Source organism: Panthera leo, chromosome A1 (genome assembly GCF_018350215.1).
Source record: "Panthera leo isolate Ple1 chromosome A1, P.leo_Ple1_pat1.1, whole genome shotgun sequence".
In the NCBI taxonomy this organism is placed as follows: Eukaryota; Metazoa; Chordata; class Mammalia; order Carnivora; family Felidae; genus Panthera; species Panthera leo.
The window spans coordinates 66,568,470-66,589,208 of NC_056679.1; the positions used below are offsets into that span (position 1 = coordinate 66,568,470).

The window sequence follows — 20,739 nt, forward strand, 5'->3', positions numbered from 1 at the left end:
CCTGCACACAGTGTTTATTCCTTAGGAGCCAGTATCTCAAGGATCATCTTGCTAAAAGTTCCCACATCAAGTAGGTAGCAAATCTGACAATCAGGAAACTGATTTCCTCAGCAACTTCTGTCACCCTGAATGCTCTCAAAATAAGAGTTGGCAAACTATAGCCTGTAGGCCAAACATGGCCCACCACCTGTTTTTGTAAATAAAGTTTTATTTGAACACAGCCATGGTCATTTGCTGATATACTACGTTCGGCTATGTGTTCCTGTTACAATAGCAACGCTGAATTGCTATAATAGATAATATGGTACACAAAGCCTAAAATGTTTCCTATCTGGACCCTTAACAAAAAAAAGTCCATTGACTCCTGCCCTAAAAGGACAGAAAGTGATGGAAGGACAATGCAAGCCACTGGGGGTAGGGGGGGACGGGGAAGCAGTGGTGTGACAGGGGGAAGGGGGAACACACAGGGGATTCTGAGAGGAGTCATGGCCCAGGGGAGAGGACAAAGACATGCTGAGGAAGGATGTGGGGCTGGTCTGGTGGCAAGACAGACAGAGAGGTGCTGCCCAGCAAGGCCAAGAGAGGGGGCATATACCGTTCTTTGAAACCATTTCCAGAAACTCACAGACCTGAATGCAAATCCTGGTGTGCGTCGAACAGTTCCTGGAACCTCTCTTCAGCTTCATATGCCCGGATGGTCCAAAGTCCCTGGAGAGACGACGATAAGTGGGAAAACACCGGGCTCCGTGCTGGGGAGGCAGACAGAAAGTCGGTGAGGCGGGACTGAGGAGAGCACCTGCCTCTCGTGCTGTGTGGCCGCACATCCCACTCAATGGCACACCCAGAGCTTCTGGACGGGCTGCCCAGGGGAGAAGGGACGATGCCCCTCCTGGAGAGGAACAAACACGTCAGCCCTCAAACTCCTGGTCACACCGCGCTTCCCTTTAACGACCCGAAAACACAAGTTTCTCTTCGAACCTATCTTTGACAAAATTCAAATCATGGCTAGATTTAAATAACTAAATTCTTTCTTTGCTAACTCATTTGTCCAAGGTCCTCCTCCAATATGGCCTTCCTCCAGAACTCTTCCCTGACAGCCTTCTGGGAGGAAATTCTGTTCAGGAATTTTTGAGTCGCTAACGTTCTTACACTGAATTCTGCTACAGTTCTCACCACACGGAATCATGGTCTGCTCCACCTGTGACTATGAAGGACTGGGATCTAGTCAGTATGTCCCTGAAATGGTAACAGGTTGGTGAGAAGTTCGGTGAACAGCCAGTCCCGCTCCTGCGTCAAGAATCTCTTTCTGGGTGACAGAGAACGCAGGTATTGCAGTGCCCTTGCACCCACGGGGCCTGTGCAGCCACGAGGTCTTTGAATAGCTTTGACTTTGGCTGGAGGCAACTCCCCTGCTGGACACCTGGCCTGTGGAGGTCACTGCGTGACAGTGACATAACTCTTTCAGAACCTGACCATGGACTTAGCAGCCATTCTCTTTTGAGTAACTTCATGCGGGCTTGGGGCCTGAGGTCATGTGACCAGCCATCTGTTTCCCTGCCATCTCCTCTAAGAGCACCCTGTGTGTCAGCACCAGGGGCTGGCTCCTGCCCACCAGGGAGGTGTTGGGCAGGGATGGTCACGTCCGGCTTGCATCCCCCACCATAAATAAGGCCATGACCAGCTGTTGTCAGGGGCAGGACTGTGAGTCTGTGGCCTCTGTCTGGGATGAGTAACAATTTGTGCTGTATCAGCAGGTAATACTTGACTTACCACTTTATTACCTGCGCACCTCCTAGAGAAGACTTGTTGGGAAAACACCTGGGTGTTCAGGGGAAGGGCAGATCACTTATCTCCTGAGATGCTACAGAAGTTTTATAAAATGACGGACAGAAACAATTCAGAGAAAAACTCAAACTTATTTCAGAGACTGATCCTTAGCCTGGCATCTGAACGCCTGTCTGTGTGTGACAGTTCAGTCACATGGGCACCGCATGTATGGGGGACAGGGATGCTGGGCACAAATGTGCGGACACAGAACCTCCTCCTGGAGCTTAGTGTCCACGGCTCCTCAGGCAAGGAGGAGGCAGGCTTCCCCACAAAAGACAGTGGGGCTCAGAGAAGATGGGACACCCTGGGCTGCGGGCCTGCTGTCCACCTCCTCCATTGCGGACCTCTTTCCTGAGATATTGACTAAGGACATTAACTGTTAGGGGCCCGTGCCTGTGATGCTCCTTTAAGGAAAAAGACCTTCTCTGAACCGAGGCATGACCTAACATTTCCCCCTGTATCTACTTCCGGCAAAGAGCCTTAAGTGATTCGGTGGTGGTTTTGACCATCCAGTTGTATGTTTGTGATCTAGCACCCACACCGCTCTCTCCCTTCATTTATACTGAGTCATCTTTAGCCTTTATTCATTTTAGCTTCCTTTAAGTTTGTACTTTTAAGGCAGTAATATGAACATAAGGGGACTGAGTTCACGCCCCAAAGAAGAAAGGCTGCAAGCTCCGAATAGGCCTTTTCTGCACTTCTCAGCACATGTCCCAGTCTGTCCCCCAAGACGTGGTCAATGTGGAAACAGGGTGCTTCCCGGGATGACTCAGCAAAGTTCCAGAGTTCCTATCAAGAAAGTACTTACAGTCCAGCTCCAGGAAACACCAAGAACTCACTAGAACCATGTTCTTATTTCTTGAGCAAACGGTGTGATATAAACAGTTTCATCACAGAAAACGTTTCTAAGAAGGAAGGAGATGTGGCTGCTGACTCAGGGAGAGTCCTTGAGTGAAATGCTACAGCGTGGCCACCCCCACCCGTGTCCCTCGTCAGGAGATCAAGGTTGCAGTTGATTTTCTCTGGCAGGGTTTCAGAGTGGGGTTGACTTTAGAAATCAGGGGTCGCCCACCTTTAAAACCAGTGAACCCAGAGACCCCACCACTAACTTTACCTCACACCCAAGAGTTCCAGGGGTACAGCAGGAATCTGCCCCTGAGAAAAGCTATCCTGTCTCTCTCACACCCTACTTAGGACTGAGTGGGATGCCAGGATGAGTGAGTTGGAGGGTCTGCAAAGAAAATTAACTGGCACAGAGGGAAACAGAGTGCCAAGGCTCTGGTATGTTCTCTTGCCCAATGTAATGCCTTTTCCCCCACAAGGATCGAGCGGGCTATCCTGAAGTAGATCCCTGTAGCACCCATGGTGTTAGCCAGCAGTCACAGGCAAATGCAACCTTACGTTTCACAAAACGGACACAAGACTGACGACTGTGTGTCCCATGACCCTGAGGACTCTTTGGGACAGACCCTTCCCCAAGAGGGAGAAGGCAGTAGCTGCTTCAAGGACCTGACAGCCATGCTATGGCTTATCATTTACATTATGTGAGGCCTGCTGGTTGTTATGTTCTTAATTCCCTCACGTTCAAGGTTCTAGCACCTTTCCGAGTGGCCAGGGAACACTTTACAGGCATCAACTCACAAGACCCTTGCAAGAGTCCCACAGGGCAGGTGTTGCTATATCTTAGAGGGAAAAACAGGCAGAAGGATTAAGAGCACTGGCCAAGATGAAGTAAATTAACCCAAGTGGTAGAACTGGGGGGTCAGACCGAACTCTCATTCCCAAGGTTGTGCTTTTAATCACTGCCACAGTGTCTCAGACAGAAAATAATCAGGTTAAAGATGCCAATGTGTGACTAAATGCAGTTTTCTCCAGACTTTGTAGTTTACGATTAGAAAACCCCAAAATCAGGGTGCCTGGGTGACTCAGATGGTTAAGTGTCCGGTGTTTGATTTTGGCTCAGGTCATGATCTCACAGTTTGTGAGTTCAAGCCCCGCATCAGGCTCTGTGCTGACAAGCATAGAGCCTACTTGGGATTCTCTCTCTCCCTCTCTCTCAAAAACAAACATTAGAAGAAGAAGAAGAAGAAGGAGGAGGAGGAGGAGGAGGAGGAGGAGGAGGAGGAGGAGGAGGAGGAGGGGGGGGGGGGGGGAGGGAGGGGGAGGGGAGGGGGGGAGGGGGAGGGGGAGGGGGAGGGGGAGGGGGAGGGGGAGGGGGAGGAGGAGGAGGAGGAGGAGGAGGAGAAGAAGAAGAAGAAGAAGAAGAAGAAGAAGAAGAAGAAAGAAAACCCCAAAATCAAACTTAGTGAATATCCAATAGCCTTATCCATTATCATACAGATTAAGCACCTTCAGTTGAACAGTCCCTGGAAACCCATCATGAGAACTTACAACAGCAGAATCGAGAGTCAGTCAATGGTCTGAAACACGTGGCACACATTTAACTCTCCCCAGCGATGCCCATGGCAGACACTGCTAATTGATCACAGTACCCTTACACATGGAATTTGGATGTGGCTGCATAACTCAGACATTGCTAACCGATCAAGCAGATCCTGATTTGCCTGAACGATGCTACCATGCTCACTTTTGCAAAAATGGAAACTCATTACAATCAACTGCGTATTTGTCAGTAAGGTAGTTTAAATGCCAGCCTGAGGTTTCAGAGGCAGCTAGGCAATAGGATCTGAAAATAATCCTCAGGACCTTCAGAGTCCTTTCAAAGCACAAGGATGAAGCAGATTTATGCCTTATAGTCAGAGCAATCAGGTATCCTCTTTTTGTCCTCCTTTTTCCTGGTGGCTCCAGCGATGGCCTCAAGAAATACTATCACTGCTTAAAGAAAACAATAGAATTGCTATTTATGGCACAGACCCACAAGCCAGACAGATGACAACAAACAGTTCTAATCAACTGACCACCACATTTGGTTATCTGGGAGTGAGGAAGAAGGAATATCTGTATTTAAAGTATTGTCACAGCCTACTGGGGTGCAGGAATGTTCACAATATTCCCAAATACCCTAGGGGTCATGCTAAAGTTCTCAAAATCTCCAGATTAAGCACTGGGAAAATCCTATACTGTTTCTTGAAAAAAGCCTCACGAGGTCCCCTTCCTCCTCTCCATTTCCGCATGGATGGGGAATGGCCCTTGTCCCAGACAAAAATCTCCACCTTCTTCCAGAGACCTCGTTTTAAATAAACCAGAGACCTTCTTTGCAACAAGACTGACTGAAGTCGACAGACTCCATTTCATGAGCGGCCTCCACTTATAAAATGTCTGGAGCCTTGTTGGCTCCACAAAAGACGGGCTGGAGTTCATCCTTTATTCCTCCGCCTTCTCCAAGCTCCGCCACAGTAACCTGTTGAGAGACAGGACGGCCCACACGTTGGGACTACACTGCCTGCCGCCCCAAGGCAATGCCTCACAAAACCACACCTCACAGGAGGTCAGCTGGTTCTCTGACGACTGAGAAGTTTTCCTATAGCTCTTATAAAATCGATGCCCATTATCCTTTATGCAAATGCTTACGACAAATGTCTCTCAAAAATATATTATTAAAAAAGAAACAAATGGGGGGCACCTGGATGGCTCAGTTGGTTGAGCATCCAACTTCAGCCTAGGTCATGATCTTGCCATTCCCAAGTTTGAGCCCCGCATTGGGCTCCGTGCTGCAGCTCAGAACCTGGAACCTGTTACAGATTCTGTGTCTCCCTCTCTCTCTCCGCCCCTCCCCCACTCATGCTGTGTGTGTGTGTGTGTGTGTGTGTGTGTGTGTGTGTGTGTCTCTCTCTCTCTCTCTCTCTCTCTCTCTCAAAAATAAACTCTTAAAAAAAATTAAAAAAAAAAAAAAAAAAAAGAAACACATGGGGCGCCTGGGTGGCTCAGTCAGTTAAGCGCCCAACTTTGGCTCAGGTCATGATCTCATGATCTCACCACTCGTGGGTTCAAGCCCTATGTCGGGCTCTGTGCAGACAGCTAGGAGCCAGGAACCTGGAACCTGCTTCCGATTCTGTGTCTCCCTCTCTCTCTGCTCCTCCCCTACTTGCACTCTGTGTGTGTGTGTGTCTCTCTCTCTCTAATTAAAAAAAAAATTAAATTAAAAAAAAAAAAAACAATACACACACACATGCCATAACAAAAAAAATCTCTTCTGTCCCGATGAACTTGTATTTTTCCAGACAACCATGAGACCCAATAGGTTTCTCTTCTTAGTCTGGCTTGCAGGAAGCTAAGCTGGTATTAATTTGCAGTAACTATCCACAGGGTTGCAGTTTCTGATACAAATATCTTACTTCTTTATGTTTTGGCTATCATCTTTATTCCTTCTTTCTTTTTTTAAATATAACAATCTACTCTCCTTATGATTTGTCTTACTAATAACAACATACTTTTGTGCATTAATGAGATAAGCTCTGAACTATTTCATCTTCTGTGATTACCCATGTTTTCCCATTATTCCAAAACCAGGAAGCTGAATGGAGAACAAACTAAATGCATACTGAACAGAACCCTCGCCTGGGTCCTCCTAAGGGAATTACATCCAGGATCCATTTATAGGAACAGCCTGAGCGGGGGGAAAGCTTCAAACAGTGTGGCATGACAGCAAACACTGGTGATAATAAAGAGTAACACTGAACACAATTGTTTATCTTTACAAAATATTTACCAGCTGTACCTTATTTGCCATTTTTTGAGTATGTGATAGTAATCTGTTTTTCAAATGTATCACTTCTGACATACGAGTATATTTCCCGACACCTCTGCTCCTTTCCCTAATCTTTCCCTTTCTTTGTCATTTCCAGAACCTTCAAGGAAAGAAAAATTCCATTATTTTCCTTCTGTATTTCCAAAATATTTCCAACATGAAATATTTCTTTAAAAAAATTACCTGAGTGCCTGCTCTACGTTAGGAAGCATGTCATGAGTAAGACAGAAATGGCCCCTGTCCTCACAGTGCTCACATTCCAGTGGAGCATCACTACACGTATATCCTCTGTTTCTTCCTTGTGCTACCCTGCAAAGCGGCCTGGCAGGCCACTAGTTCCATGTGCCCTAAGGACCACTCTGACTCATGGTGGCCATAATATTCGATTATTTAACATGAGCTTGGAAAAAATTCTGGAAGAGAGAGTCTGCACAATTTCAGGGGTCTCCTTAATTACAGCATAAACGGAAGTGAGCCCACATCGCCAGTGCAACCTGAGAACCTCTGTACTCACTTGTAGATTCCAGGCGTTTGACATCCCTCGATGTTTCTAAGAAATATCGCCGAAGAACAAAGAAAATGATGCCAAAGGGAATCAGAGGTATCGCGACCCAAGGAATCACCGCCACTGCAACAGCCACCACACCACAGACTTGCAGAAATGTCTGAAATAGGGAAAAGAGATAAAAAGGCCTTCTTACCAAGAATTCTCTTCCAACATAGACTTTAAAGGGTTGTTTTGTTAGGATTCAACTCCTTTCTTCCAAAGACTTGTTGGAATGGCAGGGCATGGTTTCCAAAGATATAATAGAATTTTACAAGTGGTCCTGATGATATTTATACACCTAATCGTGATGTACCAAAGACAATAAGAATTTTCTAGATATTAGTTCTTTTGATACACTCAGTAGCCCTAGGAGATAGGCATTATAATCTTCCCTATTTAACAGATGAGAAAGTTTGAGACTCAGAGAGAATAAGACTTGAATCCCAAACTATCATGAATCAGTGGATATTACCAGGGAAATCAGCAAGCAGAAATCATAGATGAGAAATTCGGAAGATTCAACTATACATGTAGGGATAAAGAAGTGGCTAATTACAAATTCAGTGGTCAGAAAGGGAGGGAGAAATTTAAGTATTTACCTTTGAAAGTGAGGATTCCTCTTTCTTGGCTTTCTATCCACAGTTAACATTTACCGAGTGCTCACTGTGTACAGTGCTACCCATTAAGTACTTTGCATGTACTAACTCATTTAATCCTCAGAATGGCCCTATCCAATACTAGTATTATCTCCCTTTCCACATGGAGACCCTGAAGCACAGGCAGGGGAAAAGCAACTTGATGAAGACTGCAAAGCATTAGTCATAGAAGCCTACATCATTAGCCATCATTATATATTTAAGCTTGCCCTCAATGTAATGCCAACTTTTTATCCTTCTGGAAAAAAATTCTTGACTTATTTGAGCCCCCTAATTTGTCTTGAATTTTTTCCTCTAAAGACCTTGCTTAAGGAATTTCAGAGTTTATCAGCGTGGCTAAAAAAGGACAAAAGAAGGGAAACAAATTTCTGAGATTTCTTAGAAATCTTATGAAGAGTTTTAAAAATAAGGAAACACAAAGTCCAAAATCTTTTTTTTAAGTTTTATTATCTGGGCCAACAGACACATGAAAAGATGCCTGACATCACTCATCATCAGGGAAATGCAAATCAAAACCCACAGTGAGAGGGGCGCCTGGGTGGCGCAGTCGGTTGGGCGTCCAACTTCAGCCAGGTCACGATCTCGCGGTCCATGAGTTCGAGCCCCGCGTCAGGCTCTGGGCTGATGGCTCAGAGCCTGGAGCCTGTTTCCGATTCTGTGTCTCCCTCTCTCTCTGCCCCTCCCCCGTTCATGCTCTGTCTCTCTCTGTCCCAAAAATAAATAAATGTTGAAAAAAAAAAAAACCCACAATGAGAGATCATCTTCTGCCACAGAATGGCTAGTATCAGTAAGACAAGAAATAACAAGTGTTGGTGAGCATGTGGAGAAAAGGGAACTCTCATGCACCATTGGTGGGAATGTAAATTGGTACAGCCACTGTGGAAAACAGTATGCACGTTCTGGAAAAATAGAACAATAGAAATACCACGTGATTCAAAAATATCACTACTGGGTACTGGGGCGCCTGGGTGGCTCAGTCGGTTAAACGTCCGACTTCAGCTCAGGTCATGATCTCGCGGTCGGTGAGTTCGAGCCCCGCGTCGGGCTCTGTGCTGACAGCTCAGAGCCTGGAGCCTGTTTCAGATTCTGTGTCTCCCTCTCTCTCTTACCCTCCCCCGTTCATGCTCTCTCTCTGTCTCAAAAATAAATAAACGTTAAAAAAAATTTTTTTAATAAATAAATAAATAATATCACTACTGGGTATTTATCCACAGAAAAGAAAAACACTAATTCGAGAAGATATGTGCAGCCCTATGTTTACTGCAGCATTATTTACGACAGCCACAATATGGAAGCAACCCACGCGTCCATCAACAGATAACTGAATAAAAAAGACCGAGATCGTGCCATTTGCGACAACACGGATGAACCCAGAGGGCATTACGCTAAGGGAAATAAAGTCAGAGACAAACAAATACCATATGATTTCACTTACATATGGAATCTAAAAACAAAACAAACAAAAAGCAGAAACAGACCCACAACTGCAGAACTGATGGTTGCCAAAGGGGAGGGGGGTGAGGGATGAGCAAATTGGGTGAAGGGGAGTGGGAGATACAGGCTTCCAGTTATGGGACGAATAAGTCAGATGAAAGGTAGAGCATAGGGAATACGGTCAATGGTACTGTTACTAAACTGTGTTGCATGCGGACAGATGGCAGCCACACACGCCGTGAGCACAGTGTTACGAAGAGTGGTAGAATCACTATGTTGCATGCGTGAGTGTCATTGCGTACATTGCGTGTCAACTATACTTCGATTTAAAAAAGGATCAGGCTGTCTTGATGCTCCCATTTTTACAGGCCAGGCTATCCTGTTTCTAAAATAAGTATTTCAAATAAAAAATACGACAAAAAATGTTTTATTGCCAGAACAACAATCAATTTTATCATCTGGATAGGCAATTTTCTATCATTAGGATATTTAAAATATCTATCTCAAAGGCTAATGATGACAACAACAGCAAGTGCCCTGTGTCAGGTATGGGCTGTACACAGGTAGCGTACCGAGTTCTATGAATGTTCAATCATGACCTCATCTTGTGAGGTGATTTTATGTTGGGAAATGATACTGGGCTAAAAAGAGCAGGCAGAATAGAAACCCAAGTCACCTGGATGATGCTGATTTAAGTATCCACTTTTATCAGGAAAAAAATGGTATCATGGTGTACAACTTCAGGTGACATGAGTGCAATCAACATATTTTTGCATCTGCCTGCTAGGACAGTGGGCTCATTGGATGGTGGGAATGAGCACATTCACATGGCATGTGAACTCCAAAGTTTGTGAATTCAGGTGGATACAAACCCAGGACTATATGCACGAGGCACAGGGGGCTGTGGAAATACAGGGAAGAATATATGAATAGTTTCCGGAAGGTTCTTCAACTTACAACCAAATTTCACAGCCTGGTTTAACAAACAGAAAGAGCGGCAATGAATAACTTGCAGTAGTAATCACAGCTGATGGAAACACTGCCCAAGAGGAAGTCGGGCTGCAAAGGTCAAGGTGCCTGCCCACATTAACATAGGTTGTTCCGTGTCCTCTCAGAAGGCGCCTGCCCAGTGCCTTCCCCACTGTGCCAGCCAGGGCAGCGGGCCCCGGGCGCATCTCCAAGGGAAGGATTAGCAGGGCAATGCCTGAGGGAGACACATGTTATCATCTCACAGTTATTCCAAGTCAGTTTTCTCAGAGCTTCATCACAACCAGCTTGTGAATGAGCAAAGAAGGAACTGTCATTTCCATTTACAGATAAGGATTGTGAAAGCTGGCAGGTTAAGTGGTGGTCCCAAGTTCTCCCAGGAAGTTACTGTGTGATGGAGAAAGCCAGGAATGGTGCCTGTGAAAGGTGCTTCGTGCAGGCAGGAGAAGAGTGGAGGAAGGAGGAAACGTCTAGAACTGTGAATCTGTGGGCAGGAGCCCCAGTGAATCAAAACTGCATTATTTTGATGTAGACCCAAGCGTTCTGTTTCCCCCAGTCTCTACTGCGGTGTCCATACAAAACCCAGGGTGAAGAGGCATGGAATTCTGAAGGAACAAAGTCCAATAGTAAGTGGAGAAAGCAGGCTGTGCACCTCTCTCCTTTTACATCTACAGCTGGCCAATTTCTCACAGCTACTGGGTTAACTGATGCATCCCACTCTTCTATACTAATTAGGAAGCCAAGAGGAAGGGTCCTTTTAGACCCTTCTATGTCTGCCCTTAAGTGACCACTAGGCTTACCACTGTTAGTTGTCAAGAAAAAAAAAATCTGAAAGGTTATGAAAATATTAAAATTTACAATTTTTGAGCAGACTAACATCACTTGATTGAACAATATTCACCAGTTTCAACTACCCGGCTCTCCCGAAGGTGGGGGCCTTCTGTGGCTAAGCTGGCCCGGCAGATTACCTGGGCAGCAGAGGTAAGCTCCAAACACAGGGCTCCACTGGAGCCATCTTCTTGGCGCTCATTAAAGACCCGTAACTGATGCTCTCAGAAACTCCCAGGTTAGGTTAGGGCTTTCAGATCTGATGTCCCCAAATTCTGAAGTAATTCAAAAAGGCTTTCTATAAGAGTTTTATTTCTACTTGCAGGTCATGCTATGGCCAGCTGAACAGTGAATTAGATGTTATACTGTACTGTAAAAACATACACAATGTTTGATTTTACATTTATATGTATTCATGTATATACACATGTGAATCTTTTACTGCCAGAAAACTCTCTCTCTTTTTTTTTTAAAGTAATCTCTCTGCCCAACGTAGCGCTCAAACTCAAACGCCCAAGATCAAGAGTCACATGCTCTACCAACTGAGCCAGCCAGGTGCCCATGCCAGCAAACTCTTTATGGAAGTTGGCAAGGACAAAAACAGTAAGCAAAAAAGCTAACATTCCGAAAGGGGACACAGAAGATGCTGGTGCAAAACAAACACCCATCCCCTCCTTAAAGCCAGTCTCATTTCTTTCTTCCACATTCTCAGGAATTCCAAAGTATGTACACAAATTCTGCCCAAATGATTGGATTCCAAACCTATATTGGATGACCCACCCCCACGGCCAGTGCTTCTGTACCTCTGTTGCACTAAGGCACAAAGAGACAATGATATAAATATACAGCAAGAAACATGTTGACCCAGAAGCACCTGACCCAAGCCTTGACACCCAAGATCTAAGGGTAATTGTTTTTTTGATATGCTTGTATCCCAACTGGAACATACTCATTAGGAAGTCAATCCAAAATCTATAAACCCACGTGAACAGGGGCACCTGGGTGGCTCAGTCGGTTAAGCGGCCGACTTCAGCTCAGGTCACGATCTCGCGGTCCGTGAGTTCGAGCCCCGCGTCGGGCTCTGGGCTGATGGCTCAGAGCCTGGAGCCTGCTTCCGATTCTGTGTCTCCCTCTCTCTCTGCCCCTCCCCCGTTCATGCTCTGTCTCTCTCTGTCTCAAAAATAAATAAAAAACATTAAAAAAAAAAATTAAACCCACGTGAACAAATGCAAACAATCCTTGAATAAAAGTCCTTCACTTGAGAGAACACGTTGATTTTGCTTAATCGGGAGTAATTCTGCAGCTTACAGAGAACGTCAATCCAGACCTGGAGGGCAATAGCATTAGCCTAGCACCGTGCTATCCAACAGGGTCTAAGACCAACCCTCTCTAATATTAACAGGGAAGGGAACACAGCCCACCATCTTGTCTTAGTGAAAACTGGGCTACCCACTACCACAAAAAGATGTCGGAAGGTAGTAGGAATTACGTGAGATAATTATATAAAGTGCTTAGCAGTCCATGCTTAACAAAAAGAAACCTTAAGTACCATTATTATTACCTTTCAGTATGCTCTAGATGCCAGCAGCCAGAAGAGAAGGAACAGTGCGTTGACAGATTTATGGGCCTAAAGTGTCTTAAAAATATCATGAAGCTGGAGCCTGAGACGTGTCTCACTCTAACCACTGACACAGCTTAGGACTATCCAGGGACACCAGGGCAAGTGTTACTGTTTCCTGGATGTGGTAATGATGTCACATATGCCAAAGTGGCTGTGGCTCTTCTTTAGCCATCATATCTGAGGTCTATTTTGTTTGAATATAAGATGACCGATAAACCTCATGCCTACTACATTTTCTGTCCTCTCCTTTTTTACCCCACCTGAGGGTCTCCCAAAGACTGATAACCTCAGGATAGTGGAAGCAACTCAACATTTTTTGAGATGTTTCTTTTCTTATTCTGGATTCTTTTAGTGTTTCAAGGCTCACTTCTTTTTTTTTTTTTTTAATGTTTGTTTATTTATGACACAGAGACAGAGCATGAGTGGGGGGAGGGACAGAAAGAGAGGGAGACACAGAATCCGAAGCTGGTTACAGGATCCAAGCTGTCAACACAGAGCCCGACGCTGGGCTCGAACTCACGGACTGCGAGATCATGACCTGAGCCAAAGTCGGACGCTCGACCAACTGAGCCACCCAGGCACCCCAAGCCTCACTTCTTAGTGAAGACTTCCTGCCCTGAAATTGCTCGGCACTTCTGGGAGAGTAAGGAAAACTGTGCTGGGCCTCCGAATCAACACCACCAAAGCAAACGCCAGATTATTCAATAGGGACAAAGAAGTCCATCGTGACATTTTCTATTTCATGCATCATGAACTGATGTCGATATCAAGGGAAATACAAAAGCTACATTTTGTGCACTAGTGAATCCCAGGAAATTCAGCTGTATCCACTCCAGGTTGGCCTTCCTGGCAAGCAAGCATGCTAGTTCAGATGCCAGGAGGGCCCTGTCACCATCACTTACGGAAAGGATGAGCACCTCTCTCCCTTACAAAGGAAGCTGTCCTGTGAGCCACTCTTTCTGATTAAACCACAGGGGTATCTAAATGAATTGTTAATGTCGCTTATAGAAGCCATAAAATAAAATAATTCTTACGGAAAATGTTAACTGCTTTGTTTGAAAAATTGCCCAGTTACAAATCTTGAGAAAAATGTCACTGCTTGGTTGCTAGCGCCTATGGCAAATTCCCTCATTACACTGAAGAAAATCCCTGTATCTTGTTCACAACCAAAGACAGGTACAACTGCCCCCCTCCCCCATACCAATAGTGGATAACATCTCGTGAGGGCTGCCTTGTGTCCCACCTCTTCAGTAATTCCATCCTCACTTTCAATCTGAGTGGGAGGGATTATCACCTCCACACACAAAGAGTGAAGCTCATGTGGGGTGCCTGGGTGGCTCAGTCAGTTGAGCGTTCGACTTCGGCTCAGGTCATGACCTTGTGGTTCGTGAGTTCGAGCCCCGCATCGGGCTCTGTGCTGACAGTTCAGAGCCTGGAGCCTGCTTTGGATTCTTATCCCCCTATCTCTCTGCTCCTCCCAGGGGCATGCTCAGTCTCTCCCTCTCTCTCTCTCAAAAATAAATATTAAAAAATTTAAAGAATGAAGCTGATGCTCACTGATGCTCAGAGAAGTTTAGTGATTTGCCCTAAGTTAGATAATTCAGAGTCACTGTGTCCCCAAGCCTACAATATCTGAATGATACAGCATCTCATATAAAGATTCATCCTTCAAAAAATTTATTCCTAAATGTATTCCCATTTTACATTTTCCCTTTCATTTGCATTTTCTAGTTTGGTTGGGTTTCTTGTGGTTGTAGCTGGTCTCCCCCAGGAGGTGCTCAGTCTAGATTCCCAGCTCCTATGGAAATAAAAACCTGCTCGGTGCACAGAGCAGAGCTGATCAGTAAAAAGGTCCTAAAAATGTTTGCTAATAGAACACACAAAACACATGTTGATTTAAGAAATACTGCTTAAATAAAAAAGATTCATAAGATGAAGTCTAAGCCCAGAAAGCAAACTGATTTGGGGGAAGGAAGGAAAAAGCCAAATTTAACTTTAATATAAATACACAAAACCCAAAGACCCTAAATGAGATTATTCTACATGCCACATATGTATATTGGGATGGTGGTGAAAACAAAGCATTTCCCCAGGTCGTGTTTTCCTCTAGAATTAATACTGTATCCCTAATCTTACAGATTTTAGCATATTTCTTTCACAAGCAGTATTAAATAGAGGACTGGTTTGTCTGTTTGACATTTAACTACCCAAATGCTTACAGCCCTGTAGGAACTCCTAGGTATCTACCCACAATTTCCTTTAAACTTAATTCAATGGGATTCTGTTCCTGCTTGTCTTTGTGAAGCTTGTGCCAAGGAACATGTTTTCTATAAACAACAGTAAAAATGTATTCTTCTTATTTTATGCAAATAAATATGTCATCCATACTTCTGGCTCACCCCATTCTTATTTGAACTCTTGCTTGTGCTCAGACTTCTCTTAGGCACAAAGTGAAATGTGTATTTAATCATAAGGCCACTTAGTCAGTAGACAGTACTTTTATTACTTGTTTACAGTATTAAAAAATAAAATCAGGATCATTAAAACTACTAACACCTCAAAGGACTTTCAAAGCTTTGAATTCTGCTGTCAGTCAGACTCTTAAAAATTCTGTTCCAAGTTCTGATAAGTACAAATCGTCCAGATTGCCTTAAACGATTACTGATTTTGCAGAAGATAGGGCTTACGTGCAATAAACAAAGCAAGATTCACTTCTTGGCAAGAAAACACGGCAAGATTTTCTTCTGATTTAGAGAGAGGAAAAAAAATGATGCCTAGTTTTTAATCAGTAAGCTGTTTACTGATGTGGGTGTAGGAGAGATTCTTCTACCTATTTATTCTGGAAACGTATGAGATAAAAAAAAAAAACCTTTCAGTGAAATGACTATCACATAGATTGTGCTGCTGGCTAATACAAGATTCTTGTGGAGGCAGTAAAATTTTGAACAGGCTATACAAAACTCAAAGTATTAAGAACTAAAATGTAATTCCCATCACATACTCGTTACTCTTCAATTATAGGATAAATAAAAGCAAAGGGAAAAATATGGAAAGCTCTTAAATGTAAGCTCCTAAACCTCAATACTGACCTACGGTTAGCATTAAGTCTGCAGGTGTAAGTGACATGCTGACATGGCACCTTGCATGCTTCAGGGAGTTCAGACATCAGCTCTGGCTCCCAGATCCCTCCTTTGTCACCTGTCTCTTGACTTCACCCAACTCATTTGGCTCTGTTATATCAGAACTTTATGGAATGTTGGTGTGTCTTATTTATACAAAGATATCTAAACAAACTCTCTTTAAGATTAAACTTTTCAGGGGAGCCTGGGTGGCTCAGTCGGTTAAGCGTCCAACTTCGGCTCAGGTCATGATCTCACAGTTCGTGAGTTCACGCCCTGCGTCGGGCTGTGTGTCGACAGCTCAGAGCCTGGAGCCTGCTTCGGATTCTGTGTCTCCCTTTCTCTCTGCCCTTCCCCTGCTCATGCTCTGTCTCTTTCTCTCTCAAAACTAAACAAACATTTAAAAAAAATTTTTTAAAAAGATTAAACTTTTTGAAACTTGTCCTTTCCTTGAGATCTACTAATCACTCTTTCCACCCTCCATTTGTTGGCCTCGGATCTTTTTATATCCAGTCTAGCTCTGGGAAGTGTGTATCCTTCAGTTAGCCCTTACTCCTGAGTCGTTGCTAACTCCACTTGAAGAGTGCATGGGGGTATTAGGCTTACAATTTGTTAGCCAACACAAAAGAAATCATTAGGGAGACACGACTCTTATTCCCTTTTTTTTTTTTTTTTTATGTTCAGCATATCTCACGGATCAATAGCTTCCTTTTCCCTTTTCTCAGTGTTAGAGCTTATTTTGAAATTCAAGGCTGGAGTCCACCCATATGCTACTTTTAAAAGGCACACCTTATGGGAATGCAAGCTGGTGCAGCCATTCTGGAAAACAGTATGGAGGTTCCTCAAAAAACTAAAAATAGAACTACCCTACGACCCAGCAACTGCACTACTAGGCATTTATCCATGGGATACAGGTGTGCTGTTTTGAAGGGACACATGCACCCCCATGTTTACAGCAGCACTATCAACAATAGCCAAAGTAGGGAAAGAGCCCAAATGTCCATCGATGGATGAATGGATAAAGAAGATGTGGGGTGTGTGTGTGTACACACACACACACACACACACACACACACACAAAATGGAGTATTACACGGCAATCAAAAAGAATGAAATCTTGCCATTTGCAACTATGTGGATGGAACTGGAGGATACTATGCTAAGTGAAATTAGAGAAAGACAAAAATCATATGACTTCACTCATATGAGGACTTTAAGACACAAAACAGATGAACATAAGGGAAGGGAAACAAAAATAATATAAAAACAGGGAGGGGGACAAAACAGAAGAGACTCATAAATATGGAGAACAAACAGAGGGTTGCTGGAGGGGTTGTGGGGGGGGGATGGGCTAAATGGGTAAGGGGCATTAAGGAATCTACTGAAATCATTGCTTCACTGTATACTAGCTAATTTGGATGTAAATTTTAAAAAATAAAAAATAAAATTAAAAAAAAGGCATACCTTAAAAATAAAGGAAGAAAGACAAGGTTGGAAAAGGGTACCCTATGAAAAACACTAACGCAAAGAAAGCTGGACTATCTATACCACACTAAACAGAAATTTTTAAGTTAGGAAGCGTTCCTAAAAATAAAGGAAAACATTTCAAAAGAAGAATTGGCCAATTTATCTATAAGACATTAAAAAAATCTAAATGTATATAAACTTAATAACACAGCTCCAAAATGTAGAAAGCAAAATCTGAAAGAACCCAGGAGAAACAGACAAATCCATAATCATAGTGGGGGATTTTAACCCACTTATCTCAATAACTGATAGATTAGAAGATAAAAATAAAAATACAGAAGCTATGAAAACGTGATGAACAAACTTGATCTAATTAAGAAATGTAAAATACTGCAGCCAATAGCTGCACAATACATCCTTTTCAACTGAATATATATTCTATGCTAGAAAGCAAATATCAACAAACTTCAAGGGCCAGAAATTATACAGAATACATTTTGACCTAAGTGGATTTAACAAAAAAACAAAACAAAAACTCATACCCAAAAGGTAACCAGAAAATCACTAAACATTTGGAAATTTAGTAATATACTTCTCTAATATCTAGTTCAAAGAAATTACAATAAAATTAGAAAGTATCTTGACATAAAATAAAAATCTGCTAATATTAAAATTTGAGGTCTGCAACTAAAGCTGTGTTTAGAAATACATTTTTACCTTTAATTTTTTTTTTAAAGAAGGACTACAGGGGATACATGGGAAGTCTCTACCTTCCTCTTATAATTTGCTGTGAACCTGAAACTGCTCTAAAAACATAAAGCCTCATTAAAGAAAAAAAGGAAGAAAGGTTAAAAGTCAAGGGTTTAAAAACACATCTTAAAAAAACCATATTAAACTGAAGTATATAGAAAAAATGAAGAGAATAGTAAACATTAATGAGACAGAAAACCAACTTCCAAGGAGAAAAATCAACAAACCCAAAGCTTGATTCTTTCAAAGTACAAATGAAATTAATAAACTCCTACCAAGACTGGTCAAAAGAGAAGAAAAACTACCATTATCATGAATTAAAAGGGGATAACACAGCACGGGCACTAAAAAGAGCATATGACAAACATTTAAAAATTTTCTAATGTTTTTTAATGCTTATTTATTTTTGAGAGAGAGAGAGAGACAGACAGACGTTTCTTCTTGAGAGCCAAAGTCAGACGTTTAACTGACTGGGCCACCCAGGCGCCACAAACATTTAAAAATTTTAATGCAGAGAACAAATTGCTTGAAAACTGATATACAAAGACTGACATAAGAAGAAATAGAAAATCCGAAGAATTCTATATCAATTTAAAAATTTGAATCCATAATTTTAAAACTTTACACAGAAGTTTTAGGCCCAGATGGCTTCACAAGAAGATTGTGCAAAGAAGTTATGCCAAATTCTTCCACAGAATTTGACTCCAGTATCATTATGATATAAAAACTACAAAAAGACATTAAAAGAAAGAGAACACTAAACAACATACCAATAAACTCAACCTAACAATATAAAAAGGATAATAATGTCACAATCAAACTGGTGTAGGCAATCCCAAAATCCACAGGACAGGTGGTTAGAAAGGCAGGTTGGAACTCTTGGGTAGAAGACGGTGTTATCCACAGGTAGAATTTCTTTTTCTTTGGGGAAGCCTTGGCTCCTGCAACCTTTCAACTAAATCAGGCCCACACAGATGAACTACAATAATCTTCCTTAAAGTCAACTGATTATGGATTCCAATCACATCCACAAAATACATACACAGCAACACTCAGATTACTTTTTGACTGAATAACTGGGGACAGTAGCCTAGTCAAGCAGATACCCAAAATTGACTATTAAATACTTCCCATTTCTTTTTACATGGCCAGCATAACTCTGATACCAAAGGCTGACAAAATATTTTGGGAAAAAGCAAATTATTGGCCAGTATCCTTCATGAACAACAGATAAAAAATTCTTGACAAAGTATCAACAAATCCACAGTAGTGATACATTAAAAAAAAAAAAAATGTGATCACATGACCAAGTGGAATTTATTCCAGGAATACAAGATTAATTTAATCTGCGAATATCAATCAGTAGAATATATCCTGTTAAAAGGGTAAAAGGTGAATAATCATATATCTGAAGAGATGTAGAAAAAATATTTGTCAATATTCAACACCTGTTCTTGATAAAAAAGTAAAAATTCTCACCAAATCCAGAATTTAAAAAAAATTAAAATTTGATCCAGATATTTAACCCCCAAATTGCAATTAACATTATTTTTAATGGAAAAATATTGAAGGATTTTGCTTTAAGAGTATGAGAATACCTTTTTTAAGTGTTTATTTATTTTGAGAGAGAGAGAGAGAGAGAGAGACAGAGAGACAGAGAGCACGAGCGGGGGAGGGACAGAGAGAGAGAGGGAGAATTCTAAGCCGCCTCCGTGCTGTCAGCGCTGAGCCCAACGTGGGCTCAATCCCAGAACCGTGAGATCATGACCTGAGCTGAAATCACGAGCTGGAGGTTCAACCCACTGAGCGTGCCCCAAGAGTATATCTTATCTCATCATTTCTTGTTTTTAAATTTTTTTAAATGTTTGTTTATTTTTGAGAGAGAATGTAATCAGGGAAGGGGGCAGAGAGAGAGGGAGACAGAATCTGAAGCAGGCTCCAGGCTCTGAGCTTGTCAGCATAGAGCCTGATGTGGGGCTCAAACTCAAGGGCCATGAGATCATGACCTGAGCCAAAGTCGAATGCTTAACTGACTGAGCCACCCAGGTACCCCTCTCATCACTTCAACACTGTACTGGAAGTTCTAACCCTCTAAGTTAAGAAAAGATAATACAAGTCTTATATTGTAAATAAAGAGATAAAACTATCATTATGAACAGCTGACAAGATTGTGTATGTAGAAAATTCTACAGAACAACAACAACAACAACAACAACAAAAAACCCACCAACTCCAGCAACTGCAAATTGAGTTCACAAGTTCAATGACACAAGATCAATATACATAAATCAACTTTATTTCTGTATACTAGAAACAAGCAAGTGGAAAATGATATTAAAAACAATCTCATAAGTAGATGTAAAAAAAACATTAAATACTCAGGGAATGTATTTAACCAAAGGAGTGCAAAATGTTTATACAAAAAACTTCTAAAGTTAAAGAAGACCTGAATAAGTGGAGAGGTAGATCACATTCATAACTGAAAGATGCAATACAGTTAAGAATCACCGACTTCTCAAATCGATCTACAGCTAAAAGGTAATATCAAAATCCCAGCAGGCTTTTATAAAAAACAAATTGAAAGGCTTCTAAAATGTACATAGTCAAGTAAAGGATCTGGTATGATCGACACAATCTTGACAAAGCAGTACAAAGTTACTAAGTTTCAAGTCTTACCAAAATGCACAATAACCACAACCACCATGTGGGTGTGAAGACAGATAAACAGATCAGTGAAACAAAATAGACACAGACTTGCTCACATATAGTCAAAAAGATTTTTAACCAAGGTGCCA

At 42.4% G+C, this 20,739-nt stretch overlaps 1 protein-coding gene across 13 annotated transcripts in view; it reads right to left on the reverse strand.

Annotated features, from left to right (window-relative positions):
- The window catches only part of ABCC4 (ATP binding cassette subfamily C member 4), a 284,608-nt gene that overhangs the window by 53,515 nt on the left and 210,354 nt on the right, over positions 1–20,739 (reverse strand). For all 13 annotated transcript variants that reach the window (XM_042929130.1, XM_042929159.1, XM_042929140.1 and 10 more), the window contains 2 exons: positions 7,050–7,200; positions 630–749 (listed from right to left, as the gene is read on the reverse strand). In XM_042929130.1, the coding sequence (XP_042785064.1) occupies positions 630–749; positions 7,050–7,200 (271 nt within the window). The remainder of the gene's footprint in view (positions 1–629; positions 750–7,049; positions 7,201–20,739) is intronic.